Below are 20437 nucleotides of genomic sequence, written 5' to 3'. Positions count from 1 at the left end.
ATTAACTTCTTTAGGAATAATAATTTGGCTCGGTATTTTGTGCAAAAAAGTCTCTCTTCATTTCAAGTATGTTATAAAATGGCAGCTAAAACTTATATCACATATAAACAGGACTCATGCAGTATGTTGTTGCGATTTATAAACAGAAGTGTACTGAATATAAAACACTATGGAAGGCCTAATATATAAATCTGAAAATCAGTGCCACACAAGAGAGTAAAATAAATCAGTCAGGTCACTAAATCAATGGAAAAATCCATGATCCATTAGATGCACAGGGTGTTGTCATTTCTTTTCAAATCGGCAGGTTACTTTTCTCTATTTGTGTTTAAAAATATTTATATTTTCACGCAGAAAACTCATGATAATTTTGTAAGCAAAGAACAACCTTCGGCCTCTCTCCTTCCCCGCTGTGGTGCGGTGCCCATGTCACACCACACAGCAGGACAACCTCTGTGTCCACCCTTATTAAAAAAAAAACACCCCGAAAAAACAAAACTACAATTCCTGACACCTCATCTCAAAAAGGAAACACCAGAGCTAGAGAAAATATAAAGAAAATAATCTGATTATAGCAATTTAAGAGTTGACTGTATTGTTGTTTTTTTCAAAGGAATAAAAAAGTTCTTTTCAACCTTGTTTTGAATTATTAAAAATGAGTGGGAACTACTCACCATTGGTTTTATTTTGATCCAGAATTCTAAGCTTCCTGTCCTTTTCAAATGCAGCTTGCTCACTGCTTATCTTAGTCTGTAGTCCTCTGCAAAGCACAACAGTACGTTAAATATGCCAGTATCATTCATTTCAGTAAACACAAGAAACAATGCAAGAGAACTGGCAATATTCTCCAAACACAGATGGATAAAATAGAATCACTCTGCGAAATACTGGAGTACTCAACAGAATAGGTTATTTATTAAAAAAAAAAAAAAAAAAAAACAAACAAACAAACAAACAAACAAAAACACCAAGAGGAAATGCTGCTGCGATATTTACTAAAATGACATGCAGCTTTGCTCTCTTCTGTCAAAGCAGATGATCAGTTTTCCTTTCCCTTCTTCTCCTTCTTTTCACTTGTGCAGTTTGAACAATACCCTTTCCAGTAATACCTTGGTTTCAGTGAAGCCTCAGAGGTGATAGTTTATCTTTCATATAACAGTGTTCTCAGTGTGAAGTGCTCTGACATCCCCAACATTTAAAACGTGTCCTTGATTTTGCCCCCAACATGACAGACCCGGAGCTGCATGAGATGCTGACTGCATATGAACACATGAACTGTGCAGTAAGGACTTCTCAAAATAGTAATGAAAAATTTTCTCTCACTTTCAAGAAATACCTCAAGAACAACAAAGAAACATGCAGTAAATATGTTACTTGCCTACTATACATTTTGCGAATGCATACAATGCCTGTCGTCAGATCACGGGGGAAAAGAGAACTGCACAAATGCCAAACAAAACCTTAATATTTTTGGGGAGAAATATTAAATTCTTTGCTTAAAAATGTAAATGAAAAAAATCCAAGAATATTAAAAATTTCTCTTAAAAAATATTAGAACTTAAAACTTGAATCTCTGTTTAAGATAATTTTGCTTTCTGTAGTTAAAAATACTGGTATTATGAAGATTCAAATTCATCTGCCATATCAAATCTATTAGTTGTCAGAAACCAGTGCCTTGAGCCGAAACATCTGCTTTGAATAATTTAAAATTATAAATTCCTCAATAACCATCCACCCTCTTGTTGCTTGTACAGTCCAAAATATACTGTAAATGTCCAATAAACCACTGAACAGGAGCATATGCTCTCAAAATTCTTACTAGAAGAAAGTTAAAGCATCCTGCACCCCATGCTCTTGCTTATCTCCATTCCCTTGAATATAGCTGAGGGACTGAACTACTAGTACTCACAACAGACTGAACTGTTTAAAGAAAAAACAAACAAACAAGCAAGAAAAAAAAAAAAAGCAAACACAAAGAACCCACAAAAAACCACAAACAACCCACACAACAACAACAAAAAACAAAAGCCACAGAACACCACAGAGTATCATGAGAAAAATCAGTCATTTTTGACTGGAATATTATACATATCTCTGGTTTGATTAAAAATCACTCCTTCAGAGTAACTAGATCTTACAGAAAAGATCTGAATTATCAAAAGGTTTCCAGAAATACAATGTCAGGGAAAGCCTAGTTCTCATTCTGGAATCCTTGTGATATTTCAGAAAAGAAAGGATTGCCAACTCTAAAGTCAGAGCGCAGATCCTGCCAAATGATACTCACCAGGATTATAGGCCACGATAGGCTATTGTAAGTTAGTGGGGCGAAAAAGAAACATCCCTCAGACAACTGGCCAAACTGGGCCAATACCACAGGTCTGATAATTTTCAAGTTCAAGACAACTTCAAAACAACATTTGGCTGATCCTTCTCCTTGTAGATCCCCATAAAGCAGATACACTCAAGCAACTTGAAAAATATTTGTCAGGACACAGCACCAAAAATTTTTGCAAAGCCCCATTTGGCCTTGGACTGACAAAAAAGACCCTTGAAACACAAGTCAAAGCTCTCCTTACTGCCTTGAAAGTTCTTGGCTACTAGAGCATTCCCACATTTTGTCTTCAGTACAATAATTGAAATAGTTCTTTCAATTTAAATTGGGAATAGTAGCCAGTTTAGTTGCCCCAGGGAACAGAGAAATAGTGAATTGCATTAGCACAATGGGACTTCTCTAGACAATCAACATTTGTTTCAAGCAGGCACTAACTCATGCTAGAAACCTGCTGAGTCAGGTAGTTTAGCAAACATGCTGAAGGGCAAAGGTACAGCATCACCAGAAGGGAAAAAAAGTGGTTAAGAAAACTAATGTGTTTATTCTTTAAACAGGCAGAATTAACTTGTTTTCCTAAGAGCAGATGGATCAAGACAGGTCAAGACAACTGGCTAATATATAAGAAAAAAAGAAAAGTTAAAACCAAAACAAATACGTAAGCAAGCAGATCAGAAATGGCTGATTTATCTGGTTTTCCCCAATTGTAAGAATGAATTTGTAAATTCTCACTTAACTAGTCAATCCAAATTTTTTTTGCAGCACACTGCTCTAGTAAATATGCTTGGTATTTCAGAGACAGGTTCAGCTTTCCTGGGGCCTGGCTGTTCGAGTAGTAAGAAAAGGGAGGTTTAAACAGAATAGCCTGCAGAACACTTTGTTGTTGGTTTTTTTTTTTCCAAAGCTTCATGAATTACTGTGCACCGAGGAGTGCCAGAATAAAAACTAAGCATATTAAGCTCATTCCTCTCTCACAATTCTCTGTTCTGTGCTCCAGAATGAAACAGCACTCTACATTTTATTTGCCTCCCCCATTCCCTCCCCAGTGCTCCTTTCTTTGTCACAAAACGTACTTACTTGCCATCTGTGCTCATATTTTCTTGTTTTTCTTCCTTGAAGCTTTGTGAGTTGTCTACAGAAACACTGCCAGGAACTGAAGCTGATGAAGCAGGATCATTTTCTTCAGTTTCCAGTGGCACTTCAGCAGAGCTGAAGGCTGCAGTAACCTCTCCTGTCCCAAAAGAGGTGTCTGTACTTGCACTGGCCTCTCTCTGTTGCACACTCATCTCTTCCCTTTCATCAATCTCTTCCAGGTTGTACTCAGAGCTCTTGACACCTACACTCACAGGAAAAAAAAGAAGGGAGAGGGAGAACCACAAACAAACAACACACCACAAATCTCAATTCAGGGTATAGATACAAATGGACTGTGAAGTCAGTCTAAGTAGTTCGAAGAAGGAAAACTGAGGAGACTTTTCTTCATAATTCAGGCCAATAAAAAAAAAAAAAAGACTCATTCGGAATTTTAGCTTACAGTATTTTCTAGTTCTTTTAAATTCTCTTTTTACAGAGGAGAATATGCTCATCACGCTGCTATGGTCCGTTTCTGCATCTGTAACCACTGTATAACATTTTCCTTATTTAACCCAAGTACTGCATTAGGATAGATCAAAATACATTTTACAGTATCATAATTCAAAATGTCATGGGGGCAGACAGTTTATTTTACCCAGATGTCTTAATGCTTCCATTAGCTCTCCGCTGAGGTTTAAAATATACAATTCCTTTATATCAGATATCCTTTATATCTCTAACATACCTGTATCACATGTAAGTACATTAGAGAGCTAATGAGCAAACCAAATATCAATTTTGCCTGTCATTCGAACAAGTTTGCTCACCACTATCAAACATTTCCATAATTATCCTAAGTGTATTAAAACACAGTTAGAAGCATCTTGTGCAATGCCCTGTGTTACAGTAGAAATGCCCAAAAATAAAATAAATAGGAAAGTGTAAATCCATAAAAATAAGGAAGTTGTCAGCTAGAGCATAGTTCAGCTAAAAGGTTTAGTTACTGGATTAGGACACAAATAATTCAGTGTACCTGAAGTTAAACTAATAAATCCACCTATTTTGATTTCCAGAGGGACTTACCATCTCCAGCTTCACCTCCCTGCCTGGCATCTTCCTACAACAAGATGATGATTCACATTTTTCAAATATTAGTAACTAGATAGTACAACTAACTTCTTGGCTCTGAAACCTGCATTCTATAACACAAAGAAAATAATAGTTCCATCTATATAGTGCAATATGGTGCCATAGAAAGCTACTGACAACAACTGAACCATAAGCAGGGCACTGCACCTGACCTGACCCGGGTACACGTGTCAGCTTTGTGCACACCAGTACCTGTAACACACAGGCCTTGCACTTCAGCAGGTCGGTCTCAGATTTTTCTAAGCTCTATCAGTAAATTTCCAAGTGTAAACCAAGGCTAATAATAAAAACAAAATACTGGCTTAAAGCAATGCTGGAAAGTAGCAGATCCCAGAGTCCAAAAAAACTTAGACTGACTTTTTTTGTACAGACTGGTATTCTACAATGCTCCCAGCGCTTCTAGAGAAGTACATTGTTACAGAAACATAATAGAGGACTGTATATATTGGAGAAAGTCTCAGTACAGAAACTTTGATTTTTCCAATAGGGGCATTAGTTAAGAGTTCAGTAATACAAAAGTTACTCTTTCACAGTTACAGTGCAACTACAAAAGCCAAACATTTTACTATTTAATTCTAATTTTTTATTGCACTCTTGTAATAATGCTTTGTAGTTACACATTAAGCAATGTGATCAACACGTGTCATAGCGCTGAATGCAGAGGTGATTTAGATCCCCAGGGAGAGGCAAGACTGCAAAGTGGTGCAGGTCAGCTCCTTCCATGCAGTTTAAGCACAGGTACAGGCCAATGTGCCACACCAGTATTAAAGGGACTCCTTGAGCATTTACTATTAGCAAGGGCCTTCTCTTCCTTCCCAGCTCCCACCAGCCCTTTCACCTCCATCTAGGGAAAAGTCATGCCAGCAGTCTAATACTTTGGGAGATGATTTTAGTGATAGCAGTACAATTTTGTGTGTACAAAGAGAAATATATATGTCACAAGACACCAACAAAGCATAACAACGTGGGCAAACATCAGACCTACTGAGACTATTCCACAGCCCATAAGCAGCTCTCAAGAACATGGTCTCCTTCGCTGATGAGAACTATTATGCCACAGGCCTGAGCCATCGCCAGCCTCAGGAACAAAGACTAAGACAGACCTTCAATCTAAATACTGTGGAAACCTGAATTATACAACAAAGCACAGCCACGACTTCTGACAAGACAAATGGAAGCATTCTGGAGTTGCTATGGCTCTGTGCCCAGGCACTGCTGTCATCTTTGTCACTTCTCCTCTGGAGAGAAGTATAACAAAGGCCGAGTTGTACCTATACTGATGGGATGAAAACTTAGCTTGTGTTTGTAGGAGATATTGCTGACATTCCTGCTACATGAAAGTCTGTCCTTTGCTGTGCTAGGAACACTTCCAGCCTTTGGAGTGGACTAACCTGACCTACAAATGTGTAATACCAAACAAAAACAATCCATACACTTTTTCTGAAGTGCTCTACTTCATCTATCAGCATAATATCAGCCTTGCTTGGAGTTAATTTCAACTAGTGGTTTGTCATCTGTTACTCATTCCAGACCTGAGCCACCACTGCTGCAGCAGAATAAAGTCTGAATGCATTTGATACATAAACATTTAACAGCTATCCTTCACATACACCATGCACTTAACTCCCCAGAGGAAGAGTTCAGATTTTATGACTTGTTTCCAAGCCCTCAGTTTAGAGTTTTTATATGCAACATATCACTAGGAAGTACTTATGGCAATACTGCACATACACTGATGCCTTATTGTTTATATACTCCGTATGTAATTTGCATCTATAAATTGCATTTTTGTCCATTTCTCCTCTGTGAACATTAGTCATTGAGTTTTAATTAGCCCTAAGAGAACATTGTTAAAAATCTAGAGGATGACATTGTGAAGCCATATCTGATGACTGACATACCAACTGCAAGTCTCCTTCGAGTCAGTAAGAAAACTGCACAAGAGAGAACAGGCTGACACAGCTCTGGGAGCTGTTGTGCTTCTGAGCACCAAAGCTGTAAAGCCTAATCACATCATGTTAATCTGCCTGTGGTTTTGCTCTTGACTCTATAGTCCTTAAAAATGTTCTTAAGAGATACTGTAACCAAGAAGATTATATCAAGGGATTTGTTTGATGGGAAATTATTTTAACATGTGTAATTTAAATTTTTTTTTAAACACCATTTCACCCTCTTCCCTAGGAAAAACAAAAACCAACCAAACAAACAAAAAAGAGTGAGCATTAATTAAACTTTGGGAAGGAGAACAAAAATCGTAATTGAGAAAATAATTTGTTGTTCATAATCCCAAATGTTCAAATTAATTCTCTCGAAGTGTTTGTTCTAGAAGATCAATTACTTCAAACTACTTTTGTCAAGGTACAGTCTGTTTTTACACCATGCGAAAGCTATCATTTCACAACAGAAACATTGCCCATTCCAAGTTATATAGCAGAGTTCCACTTAGTGTTCACTTGTCTATTAGCTATGCACTGCTTAGACACCAAATAACATTTATTGAACATTTGCAATGATTCGGTTTGGGGCAGAAGGTAACACAATATTTGCTGAAGTAGCAATGCGTAACAGAACTCCTTTGGGAACGCCAGTCACAGGTGAACAAACACAATGCTTCCAGAAATCTGATAATCAAAGTAGAGCTAATGCAAATGGAAGGAACTACTTGAGTTTATATAAAGTTAAAATTATGTTCAACTTAGCAATTAAAGAGATATTGAACTATTTTATCTATTTAAAACAATATCCAAATGTGCATAATTTTCAGACTAGGAATAGGACAAGTGTACTGCAATTGATTTTACTGCAGGTGAAAATTGATTCTTACAGCATGATGGGCTTTGCTTAAAAGGGCCCTTGACAAATAGGCCTCAGGACAGTTTCAGAGATACCACCAGAGAGCAGCAGTATCCCATGAAAAAAAGAAAAAAAAAAAAAAAAAGGCAATGAAGCTGTGCTATGTGACTTTTCTCTACGTTTAAAAAAATGCATTGCATTAAATCTTCAGCAAAGGATGTTGCATGGAGAGATCAGCAGCAGAACTAGAGAACAAAGACTGTTACTAGCTGCAGAGGTAAATCCCAGGGCTCAGCACAGACTGTTCTAAGGCCAGTGGAGGTGATTACATTTTTCTATTTTTTTCCATTACAGCTTAAGTTAAAATATTTAATTACAAAACTCATATTGCTTCAAGCAGAGGTTCCTAAATCTATGGAAAAGCAAACAAGCCATTTCTATAAAGTTCGGGGCTGTTTATCTATGCAGCACTCAGACATTACAGTGACAGGAAATGCAGAAAATCTAGCATGGGTGTACAATCTTAAGGCAGAAACAAGCTCAAGAAAACAAAAAACCCCTTGATTTTAAATCATGGTATGATAACTTTCCTCATCATCTTAGACCCATCACATGTAGATAAACCACTTTTCAATACAGAAAATTAAGTAATAATAAACATCATTAAGAGCCATTCACTTAGAAGAGACTAGCCTCCTTCATCTGCTACAACTAGGAAAAGAACAGGTTACAGCTTCATTACATCTTCAGCCTCAGACTGCATAGTATAGGTTCATACTTCCCATTTATTAAGTTATATATATTTTTCTATTAAAGATCTTCTCTGACAATTGTCCTAAACACAAACCAATCCAAATTTACTGATCCAAATTACTGATCTTTCCCCCCACCACTTTGCCAGAGGCCTGGGATGGCAAGTGACTTTTTCAACTCTTGTGATATGTTTGTTTTACCACTCCAAACAACTTGACTGGCATCTTGAATAAAACAGGTGGAAAACTACTTAAGAGATCCTGTCAACTAGCAAAGGAACTGAGTATTTAGCTTCATATTTTTCATATTTACCATCCCTGGAGGTGTTTAAAAGACGCGTAGATGAGATTCTTAGGGACATGGTTTAGTGTCAGTGTTGGGTTAATGGTTGGACTCCATGATATGGAGGGTCTTTTCCAACCAAAATGACTCTATGTTATAATGCCAGTGGCGCTCCACAAGCTTAGTGTTTACTTATTTCATTCTTAGTGAAACGCATTGAAGAGTGATTTTTCCAAACTGCACTGGCACTGATTATTCTAAAAGCTTTTACAAATTTTAAAGACTCGTAGATGCCATATCTTGTACCTGAACCCTACAGTCTGATGCTTACAAACAACAGTATTTAACAGTACAAAAAGCATAAATTTAAAAAGAATTCTGTTCAGATGCTAAAGAACAGTATTTTAAACAGCTATACTTTTATATAACACATTTTTTCCATAGCACCCAACAAATTATTTCATTTAACATACAAATAACTATTTATGCATACAGTTTATGTTTACAGCTTATGTTTTCACAGGCTGTTTAGATGCAAAGCAAAGGACAGGCACAGATTTGCTCCCACCCCTGGGTTGTGCAGGTCAAAGGCAGCACAAGTGGGGATACTGAAAGCCAGACTGGACTTTGGTTTTTCAAAGACTTGTTATGAGATACACAAGAATCACAGATGTTCTTGCTTGTTCTTGTCTACAACATATGGGGGAGGAGGGAAAACAGGGATAATGTTTAATTTATTAAATGTAAAGCACAGAGACAAATACAAACTGTATTGTATGTGTTTCTGTAGACAGTAAAGGTTAAACATCTTTATTTTAGAAAGCCATATTTGTCCTTCAAAGGAAAAGTTAATTGATCTGAAGCATTAAAACTAGTTCTATACTTATGACACATCTACAGTATAGTAATTTATTACTATGAATTATCATAAGCTTGCCATGAAGTAGATTTAATCAATGCATTTGGAAAAAGAACCAACCTGTTTCAGACTGTATTTCAGCAGCTGTTTCTTTCACTTTAGTAGGGGCTGATTCTTTTGAATCTGTTACTGCAAAAAGATGAGTAACAAGCTTTTTTATTGCCTCACAATTTCTGCACCAATACAAGTTCTAGATAAAATGTTAAATTGTGATCTTACAGACTGGCAAGTTCTTCAAGAAATGCATCTCCTCTTAAGCAACCAGTCCGCCTTGTCCCATTTCCCAAATATTGTAGACACAACTCTCAGGTATTTTTGAACCAAAGAGAACTGAATTTTTGATCAAATAGAAGAATTACAAAAGAACAATAAAAAACAATACAAAAACCCTCTAAATTTCTTTTTCTCAGTCCATTTCCTATTAAACCCTCTCTGATCCCCACTCCAAGCTGTCCATCTGATTAACAGAAACAAACAATTGCTATAGTTAATCTAACTATAATTAATTTGGTATTTTCTGCTTTTTCCTGATCTGCATGCCCTAAAACCTGCCTGCTTTCTCACACTACATGAGCCAATCTCATAAGGTAGTATTACTGCTCCTTACAATCTGAGGATGTTTGGCACTTGAAGTTCTTATCTCATAAGGTGGTATTTCTTTAAAGTTGAGCCAAGTAGCCATGCTTTCCATGGCCTCCCAATTAAACAGCATAAAAAGATTACCAGTCTCATTACTGCTTTGACTTTGACCTTCAGGTGCTCTGGAGGGTGGTGAGGGTGCTTTGCGCTTCATCCTCCGTAGAGAGTTCACCGAAGCGGTGTCACTGAGTGGCAGAGAACCTTTCCGTACTAATCCCAGAGGGCCCTAAGAAAGGAGACAGGAGAAAGAAGATTATTAGCAAAGAAAAACAGCAAATGAGCTCTAGTAATTATTCTCCAAAAGTATTTATAATATACATTTGGGAAAAAGAGAGTATATACCTATTACCAGTAGACATTCCGTTTCTCATCTTAATTCCTCCAAGGAGTAGTTTTCCAAAAAAAAAAAAAAAAAATCTAGAGTAGTTTAATATATTCACCAAGGTACAAGATACTGCAGTAAAAGAAAATCAGTTGTTACGTATAGTATAAAAGAGAATTTGAATTATCTTCTTCCTGAATGCTATTCTCCAAACAATTCTTTTCTAAAAGTAGTTAAAAATCACTGTGGAAAGAAGCTTCACCTACACCCCACTGCAATGACAGGACACAACGCTTCCTTCTCTGTTCCTTCAACAGTAGTCCTAATTGGGCTATATACATGGTTATTAGGATTTTGTTTCTCTACTTGAAATACTTGAACTTTTATAGAAATTTTTTGAATGCCAGCTTTCAAAACTTACCTTGGAAAGTACAAGTGTCTTATGATCATAATGCTTATTTAAGTTCAATTGCAGTAAATTGCAGCAGCAATAATTATAATACCTACTGATGTGAAATTGTAATAATGTTCTCGTTATTGTAGCAAAAGACAGAAAAAAATCTTAATTCACAAATAATCAAAACCATTTAAAAAAATGGACAAAGGCTACCTGCTGAACACTTCATAGTTTTATGATATAAAACTGCCTTTTAAATTGTTTCAAAAATACATTTTGTGTCTCATAAAGACAGTGGCTGTCACTCTTAGCTGCAGTTTGTCTTATGCTGAAGAAACCTTGTATTTCCACATCTATTAGAAAAATAACATTCAGGATCCGAGCAATAAAGGAGTATATTTTGGCACTAGACACACGTGCCTATTTCTGTAGTAATTATGATCCCTATCACTTGTCTACTCGACAATATAATAAAATCCAGTAGTGACATTCATTTCTTCCTAGAAGGGTTCTCACGGCAACTGGATGTGGGGTCATCTTCAGAAAACCTCTCTGTGCTTCAGTTAACCAGCCCGTTTCATGAAACAGAATATCAAGAACACAGATAGTATAAATGCACCTACAAATTTTTGTTTCACTGACGATCCTTTCAAAAACATCACTGGCAACAGAATTGTTGCCTGTGTCAACATCCACCGAATAAGATGCTTATCATTTAGAAACCTATCAGCAAGCAAATACACCCTGAAGTGAGTGGGATATTGAAGACCAAAACCTAGAATATTTGATTGTACACAATGGAAACTATAACGAAAATTACAAGAGAAAAGATACTGGCACAAGATGTCTGTGAAGCAGCACATGGCAGCTCCCGCTAGATCTCAATTGAATACCTGAATGAACGAATGAAGTGGCACAGTGAAAACCATCCTCTGAGCTGCCCTGGGCATGCTCAGTCATCTGTTTGTCCCACTTTGATGCAGGCATGACAGATGCTTCAGATACTTCACTTCACTGTAAGGAGCAACACTGTCCAAAATGTTCACACAAATCTTCTACCAATCAATGTAATGCCAAAGGAAGCAACTCAAACCTTTTGCAGCGAAGCAGGACTCAGTTTTAAGGAGAGAAAAAACAAAGCACAAGGTGAAATGTTCTTTTAAGAACAGCAGAAGATACGGACATTGCATTCCACTCCTAATTAAAAATACTTGCGTTCTTGAATAGTTTTTAAGCAAGTCAGATTCTAGATTAAAATATGACACAACAAAAATCACTTTACACTTCTATAGTTTCTTATTCACAGTTCCCAAATAGTTCTAGAAGACAATGAGTGAATAGCATTCAGCATTTGAATTTGTGCAGAAGGGGATGTCAAATATAATATTATTTCCCCGAATGAGGCTTTTTTAATTGCCAAATTATTTTCCTTCTTGCTGTTGGGCAGTTCTCTTTTTGTCCTGTTTGCTAGCTGCTCTCCAGGCTGCAGCCCCTCATTCCTGCACAAAGATGCTGTTTCTCTGTGCAAAGCTCTGCACCCTCATCTGCCTCACGCAGGCTCCCTCAGCTGACACGGCTGGCACAGAGCTCCCCACGTACTCGCTCCGCTAAACAGATGTCACCAGAGTTCCCTCCTGCACAGAAAGAGTATGTGTGTAGGGGGGAAATAATGTTCTCAGCACAAATGCTACTAGAAGATTTTTATAAGCCTTTCTACTGCCCTTTGCATCCAAAGAAACAAGCGATTTGCAAAGAGAGATTTCAAGAAAGTACTAAATGTTCCAGTTAAGGTTCAAGTGTTGAACAGATTTTCTCAGGAATTATTCAACATATGAATATTAAGAGCTTTCAAATCCTAACAAAGGCTGTAATGTGAAAATAGTACTTTAAACAGATGGGAAAAAAATTAAAATAATGTTATTAAGATGTATCTGACAAAGTTATGGAATATACATCTGGGTGTTCATGTGTCATACCAACTGCCAATGATAACCAGTTCTTTATCAGTTACACTTAAATTAAAATTCATGTTAGAATCACTAAAGTAATTAACCATACTTATGCAGAAACACCAGTGAACTGTCGTAACTTCAACAACATATGCAGGAGTTCCATGTTTAACACTGTATGCCCTCCTCACCCTGGAACAAGTAAGGGTGAATATGAAGCTTTTTAGCCTCAAATGTGTACAGACAAATTTGGCACCAAATCCCCACACCACTCCAAGCAGACACTTGTAGAGGCCAGTGCTTCCCAAGTTCCAGCCTCTGCAAGAGGTGGCAGACACGGTGCCTGGCGCTTCTTATCATTTCAAAAAGCAAAGGAAAGGTAATTAAGCCACAGTAATTTTGCAGCTGGAATAAGGAGGAAAAAAAAGTACTAGAGAAAGAATGTAGTGGTAGTGGAGCCTTTCAGTGTGCTGGAAAGCAGACCTCACACCAAGGGTCACTATGTACACATTTTCATACCACCAGTACCTCGCTCTTCTGCTCCACAGGTAACTAGGTTTAACAGAAGATATACAGACAACTGGGATATCAAAGCATGGTGTGAGCCATATTGCTAGTATTTCTTTCTTCCCTTTGTACAAGTTTGCAGACAAATATATGGCCAAAGAGTAGCAGAAAAAAAAAAATTGCTCTTAAAATGACTAATGCACTCATGACTTAGGCTTTCCAAACTACCTAAACTTAGCCAAAGTATTACAGAGAAAGGAATAGATCTCTGACCTATCGGAAAGGAAGGGCATACAGAATATATTTGGAGAAACTCAGCTGGTGTCATTCTGTCCATGCACCTGATATTACTATTCTCTCCTATGTTTTAATCGATATATTTGCTGGCACAGAAGTCAATACCATGAGGGGATAAGGTTACGCATTTGGTACACTGAAGAGCAGATTCGTGCAATGTTCACTGCCAACTCCGAATCATATCAAATGATCCTCATGCAAACTTCAGCAAGAGCAAACAGGCAGTCCTGAGCATTGTCTTCCCCCAGGTAACAATGGCTCTGTTCAAGACCCCCCTGAAGTCCATAGTGCATCATTGCCCAACCTCTCCTTTAAAGGGCTGACCATCAAGTTTCAGGCAACTGAGCCTCTGGTGGAACTTATTAAATATGGAACTCAGCCCTCTCTGAAATCTTAACTAAGCCGTTCCGTTCAGTTGCTAATAAGTCTTCTCAGAAATACTTTATGGTTTAGCTGCTTCCCATCCTTCTGTTCTCTCAGCTTCTTCCATTTCTTTTCTAAGGGGGTAGACTGGAGATTTAAATTTCTTTAGGATTCAAGCTTGTGTAAATAAAAGCAAACTATATTTCTACAGTTGAGAAGTTTTATCTATCATTTAAAATTGAAAATGTTTTGACTAAAAATCTCCACTTAATTGTTCCTACCCAAGCATAGTTTATGTATGCTCCTTTACAATAACTGAAAACAGCATAAGGAGACAAACATACATGGGATAAAGTGAAGATATCACCGTCTAATTTTTATAAATCAAGCATTAGGAAGAAAATCAGCAATGGCATTTTGGACATAATCAAATGTTTTTCTTTTAAAAGAAATGTTCTTTTAAAGAAATGTTTTTGCTAGAAAATTGCATCTACTTTTATGAAAACTGTGAAGATACACATACCACATTATAGAACAGCACTTTGCAAAAACCCTTGAGAGTCCTCTCTACTTGCAAGTGTATTTAAACTTGCTAGTTCTAAACATACTTCTGACAAGAGCCATCTTGCCCAAAATTAGAACTGACAAATAAGAGAGGGATTTCAGTATTAGAGACTAACATGCTAATTTCCAATCTGATTTAACACAGAAATTTGCTAGACAAACATTAAGTATTTAAGCTGTACTACTCACCTTCCAAGTCTCATAAAGAATGAGCAAATCATGCTACGCAGTAACTTGTAAAAGCTACTTTTACATCCATTGTACTAATTTCTCCCCTAATAACAGGGATATATCTCAAAAAACTGATTATATAATCAGTCTGAAATTGAGGCAGAAAAAATTCCAACCCTCATACCAGAATGTAACTGCTTACATAAAGAAAAAGCAGTTTCTTTTTTAAGGGAAAAGAAGTGGAGAAGCTGTAGGAGGTAACACTAAAACCCTTTTTCATACTGTGAGAAATTGGACTACAATACACTGTGAATTTGAAGAACGACAACAGTGAGAACACTGTTCCCTTAAAGTTGGCTTATTTCACTGTTGTCTGATGTTACTACCAGGCAAACAGTTTACCCAGGCAAAACCGGCATTTCACTTCGTCTTCTTTGTGGATGTTACAAAAGAGATTTGTCCATAATAAGGCACATGCAGAAGGTCATCCTGGTCCACAGAAGAAATAAAGTATGTATCCAGTCTGCCAAATAAACTGAAGGTCAAGGCTTCAAAACTTAGGCATTCCTAAAAGCAATATGATTTGCAAGGAAATGTTTACTGCTAGGCAAAAGCAGATAAAAAGTAACCCTTAAGAAAAAAAAAAGTACATTCACAGTTTTGTAAATTAACTTAATGGGAAGACTCCCAGCCATGCTAAATAGCCCAGCAAAGACACTGATCGGCCTGCTGAGCAACCCGAACCAGACTTCAAATTCAACCAGCAGAATGCTCATTTTCAACAATGGGGAATACAAGAGACAAAATTCTTATATTGTTTACAATTAAATAATTGTGGTCTAGTGCAACTATAGTACTTGCCACACTACTGAGAACTGACTTGGATTGAGTATAAAGTGGTCGCTTTGTGTTGAGAAAACATTAATGCACATGACGCAGATGAAGAAATGCTGTGCAATCATCAAAACTGACTTGATTCTACAGTGCTTATATGTTTCATTTCAAATTCAGTATGTAGGATGTCAATTATTGGAATAAATATTGATTCTTACTATGTATTTAAATAGTGTCCAATTTCATTTACAAAGTTGCAAATCCTGTAAATGACATTTTTATTCAAATAAAATTATTTTACATTGTCCTTCGCCTAATACCCAATATTTTTAAGGGAACTGTCCTTTATTTTACAGTTAAGGGAAAGCAGAAGTCTCAGTAGCTAGAGATGCCTTTTTGTTTACTTTACAGACTTCAGCGGCAGTAAGCTTCCAAATCTTCCCCTTGCCAGCATTACTCAAGCAGTGCTTGATCTCATAGCAAAACCAAGTATTAGTTGGTTTCTGTTAGTGATGGAGCCATATTATATTTTTTCTGTTCTCCTAATTATGTGCATACAGTTTTGAAAATCAAGAGTCTGATTCACCCACGTGAAACAGAAGAGTTTAAGTTGGAAGGGATCTCTGGAGATCTGTGTTCTGTTGAACGCAAGGTCTTAGATTAGCTTATTGCAGGAACCTGTCAAGATACAGCTTGAGTATTTCCAGTGAGGGAGCTTCTACCACTTCTCTTGAGTGACCTGTTCTGATGTTCAGTTATTCTCACAGTGATTAGTTTTCTTCTGAATGGAATTTCCTCTGAAGCAAGCAGTGCCCGTTGGCCATTATCCTGTCACCACACATCTTTGTGGAGAGTAAACCTCTACTATCCCTGTAACACCTTCTAGCTATCAGAAGAATGCTTTCAGATCCCATCCAAGCCTTCTGTTCACTAGAATATTTACATTCTCCAATGTTTAAATGTCATGGTGGCCCTCCACTGGAGTCTTGCCTGTTTTTAATTTCCATCTTGAACTGCAGGAACCAAATCTGGATAGAGTAGTACAGGTGTGGCCTAAAAAGTGTTGAGTACACTGGGTTCAAGGCAGATCATATAGCCAGACCCCAGCTGGTACTGGTGCTTGGGATTACAGCATTCCAGGTGGAGAATCTCACATTAATCTTTTTTAAACCTCACACAGTTCCAGCCTGTCACTGTCTCCCTGAGTGGTGCACCTATATCTCTGCCCAGTTTGGTGCCAACTTCAAGTTTGTTGAGGGTGCATTCAAATCCATCAATATTGGCCATACTACCAACTCCTCAGAAATTCCACTTGACAATCAGTGAGCCATTAACCACCACCATTTGAGCCATTAAGCCAGTTTTTGTCTTGTCTTGTGGTTCATCTGTTTAGTCCATACCTTACTATATTTTCCACAAAAAATGTTGTGGTAGACTCTGACAAACACCTTGCTAAAATAAAGGCAGATGACCTCATCCTCCATCTGTGGACTTCTGCTTGCCACTAACTTATGAAACCTTTATTGTTATTCTTTACATCTCCTGCCGCTTTGAGCTCCAGGCTTGCCTTTGCATTCCTATCTGCATCTCTCTGCATGTCCAAGAAGTACCTCTGTATTCTTCTTTTGGGGAATTGCTCTGTCCCCTTTTCATCCCTCACATGCTTATTTTTGCACTTGAGCTCTCTCAGTAGCACACTTAAGTGGGACTGTTTATTTTTATGTCTACTCCTTTTCCCACTTAGGGGAACAGGCCACTCTTGTGCTGCAGGAAGGCGCTCTGAAAATATCTCAGCACTCTTCCAAGGAGCAGCTTTATCGTCCAAGGAAGTTTCACACTGGATCCCTCCAAAGAGTTCCCTGATCAAGTTGAACAGTAGGTACTATGCAGTCCAAATTAATTCATTAGGTGATATTTATTGGAAAGTAGATACAAAAAAGACTAAATATTTTACATGAACTAATACAATTCAAAGCACAAATATTTGCCCACATTTATGTCCCAAAGTCTGTATTATCTGATAAATCATTGTGCAATCAGATCAGAATGAAACAGAAGTCATCTTTAAACACATGCCAAAGGCTTCTAATTTCTAAGGGACCTGCACAAAGTAGTACAAAATAGAAAACACGCACAAAAATATAACTTAATCCGGACTTCTGTCCCTTCTTCAGGAGCTATTCAACTTCAGTCAAATCACTTCAGATGAATAAGAAATGTCAGTACAAAATAATAAATCTAAGCAATTTTGTTGAGTGACAGATCCTAGCCCAGCAGTCATACATTACTGTTAGACATAATAGGATATTAATCAGTTAAAGTGTGTTGACATTAATAAATTATTTTCAAAAAAATTTGAATTCAATTAAAAGACAAACATGATGAGGTAAAAAAAGATAACGATTTTTTCTCAAAAAAAGTTTATTTCATTAAAATACAGAAAGAAACCTTTGTCTTCTTCAAATGGTAAAGCTTTTTCAGCAGGCCACAATACACAAATTCAGAACTTCTGTTAAACAGTGCTCTCTTGTGGTTCTGGTGCATCAATGAAAGAGTAAATCATTGTACAAAGATATAGGAAGACAGTTTGAAATTTCCTGTCTCTGAGTCTAACACAAAAATCAATTCCTCACACTTGTATTTCATTTTGTTCTGCATTTTGTTTTTCTAGTGTGTCAATAGCCTCATTTATTAAAGAACACCTTCAGATACTGCTTTCAAAGCAAAGTATGAAAATTTAAAAAAAAATCATGACAATTTTAGCCTTGTTCTTCGATTGGAATTCACAATTGACAATATGTGCAATACCAGGATAGTACTTAATGCATCAATTCTCCCAGGTTCTGTTGGCAGACTTTCTGCATTGCATGGAATATATAGGTTACTTAAATATGTAGCCCACATCTCATAGCTTCCATTAAATACATCCCTATTTGATTAAAATAAAGCCTTACTTTAATGTTCTTGGGCTCCCAGAAAGTTAAGACTACTTCCCCAAGACTTCTACCTTTTTCTAGTAATGTAATGAACAAAGTACTTGTTATCACATGTAACTAAAACATTAAACATAAATGGAAATATCAAAACATCAATTACTAGATATGATAAAGGGAGACAATGTTCTCACATTTAAATATATTAACTATTCATTGAAAAGAACGAAAAGGTGCTCACAATATCAACTTACATAGGAAGTTGGTTTTGCCTTTTCAAAATACAGCAGCTACTTTGGATAAAGGATATAAAGTTTAAAAGGAATGCATCTTTCCATTTCTGTAGTTATTTTGAAACTAAAATTTTTAATAGCAAGTACTACACTTTTATTTCCCATTTATTTCAATCCTCAGCAGATATTAACAAGGTTATCAGTATAATTATGTCTAAACTTCTTGATTTAAGAGAAGTGAAGCAAATGTGACTAACCTGTTCATTCCCATCCAGGCTGTTAGATTTCACAATTTCAGATGCTGGTCTGACCTGGGTTTGTGCAAGTTCCTGGGGAGCACTCTGAGAATTTGGCATAGGTGGTAAAGGAGCTCTCCGTTTCTTCGGCATCTCCGATGGCAGAGTGCTTGTATCATACTGCTTGCTGACAGTGTTCGATCTTGTGATAAATGTTGGCCTTGGCTTGCTCATCAGCGGAGTTGCTGGGGCACTGGCAGCCTTGGGGTGCAGGGGGAAGAAAAAAAATCCAAGTTACTTATACTTTCTGGAAGGCAATCAACAGTACTGATTGCTCAATATGAATTTGTTCCTAAAAGTTTTGCTTGTACAAAGTTACACCTTACTTGTTCTCTTTTCTTCTTGCTTCGCTGAAAAAAGCTGAAAAATCCTTTGTTTTCTTTCTCCTTCAAAACATCCAAGTTTTCAGATTGGTAGGAATCTAAAATAGAAAACAATAGTCCTAGATGTTATTTATTGCATAGATTACTACTTCTGCATTCTTAATATTTCACTGTCATAAGCCTCCTGGAAGGATACACAAAACACACCATAAATCACCTATATTAACAGTTTTCTAAGTGCTGCAAAATGAATGCATTTCCTACCATCCATGTTCTTTCTGTCTTTCTCAGAACTCAGAATAGATGAGCTTCAGCTGCTACTAATACCCCCAGCATGTAATCCAGCCATGGATAATATCACAAAGGCTGTAAAAGGTAAAAAGAGCATCAGCTTCTCCAGCTCTCAATTCCTGACAGTTTAAATTCATGGCAAAGCGTGAGGTGGGACAAGTCAGGCACAAGCCTGCATGTGGTGTGACTGGAAGAAGGTCACTGAAACACCCAACAGGGGCTGCACATGTAACTGCATGGCAGCCACAGTAAAAATAGTCACGTCCATTCATTCTGGTACCATGCAGAATTTATCCTCCTCCATCATCTTATTCATGCAGACGCATTGTAAATCTAAAGGTTGTCTCTTTTTAATTGCTACTAGATTTGACTTTCTGAAAGAAATCCCACCGGATGCAAATGCAATAAGCAATAAAAAAAATCAGCAAGGCTACTATGGGGTCTTGGTACAAGTATCAATATAAGCATGACTGTAAATTTAATCAATCAGTCTAAGGTAAAACAATACAGAAATACTTTATATATAGCTGGGTATATCTACTTTGGTATTATCTTTTAAAATACGTATTTATGATAGGACAGAGATAATTGTTCATGTCATAGTTAAGCAGATCTTATAATAGGAGCAGATGGTAATGTCACTTAAGTGCTACAGTTTCACCGCCTATTTCAGTAAATCGTACCTTGCAAAGGTGGTAAATTTAAATCAACTGGTGATGTGGCTACAGAAAGACAAAAAGAAAGACAGAAAATATGAACCTGAATGAAGGATGCAGTTATAAGTTACAAACACAGAAAGCCAAGCTGAATCTTCAACATTAGGAAAAAGTAACTGGGTACTTTCCTGAAGTAAAAGGATGTTTCTTTACTACCTAAGGCTATATGCTATTTAAGAACTTGAGCCTAAAGACATGTAACACAGACTGGAATCTTGTAAATAAGGAGAGAGGGTCCACTTCTATTTCTGAAAGAAATAGGAAAACTAGTATACAGAATAGATTGTTCTGTAAGTTTTGGAT

At 37.0% G+C, this 20437-nt stretch overlaps 1 protein-coding gene across 6 annotated transcripts in view; it reads right to left on the bottom strand.

Annotated features, from left to right (window-relative positions):
• The window catches only part of COBLL1 (cordon-bleu WH2 repeat protein like 1), an 84616-nt gene that overhangs the window by 7464 nt on the left and 56715 nt on the right, over positions 1-20437 (bottom strand). For 3 of the 6 annotated variants that reach the window (XM_065637848.1, XM_065637851.1, XM_065637849.1), the window contains exons 5-11: positions 20102-20140; positions 19131-19225; positions 18766-19005; positions 10023-10164; positions 9360-9428; positions 3407-3665; positions 675-760 (exon numbers count right to left, since the gene is read on the bottom strand). In XM_065637848.1, the coding sequence (XP_065493920.1) occupies positions 675-760; positions 3407-3665; positions 9360-9428; positions 10023-10164; positions 18766-19005; positions 19131-19225; positions 20102-20140 (930 nt within the window). The remainder of the gene's footprint in view (positions 1-674; positions 761-3406; positions 3666-9359; positions 9429-10022; positions 10165-18765; positions 19006-19130; positions 19226-20101; positions 20141-20437) is intronic. The other 3 variants (XM_065637850.1, XM_065637853.1, XM_065637852.1) reach the window with 3 other exon arrangements.

The sequence above is a fragment of the Caloenas nicobarica genome, chromosome 6 (genome assembly GCF_036013445.1).
Source record: "Caloenas nicobarica isolate bCalNic1 chromosome 6, bCalNic1.hap1, whole genome shotgun sequence".
NCBI lineage: Eukaryota > Metazoa > Chordata > Aves > Columbiformes > Columbidae > Caloenas > Caloenas nicobarica.
Note: the sequence above shows the minus strand (reverse complement) of the source record. Positions and strands in the feature narration are given on the sequence as shown.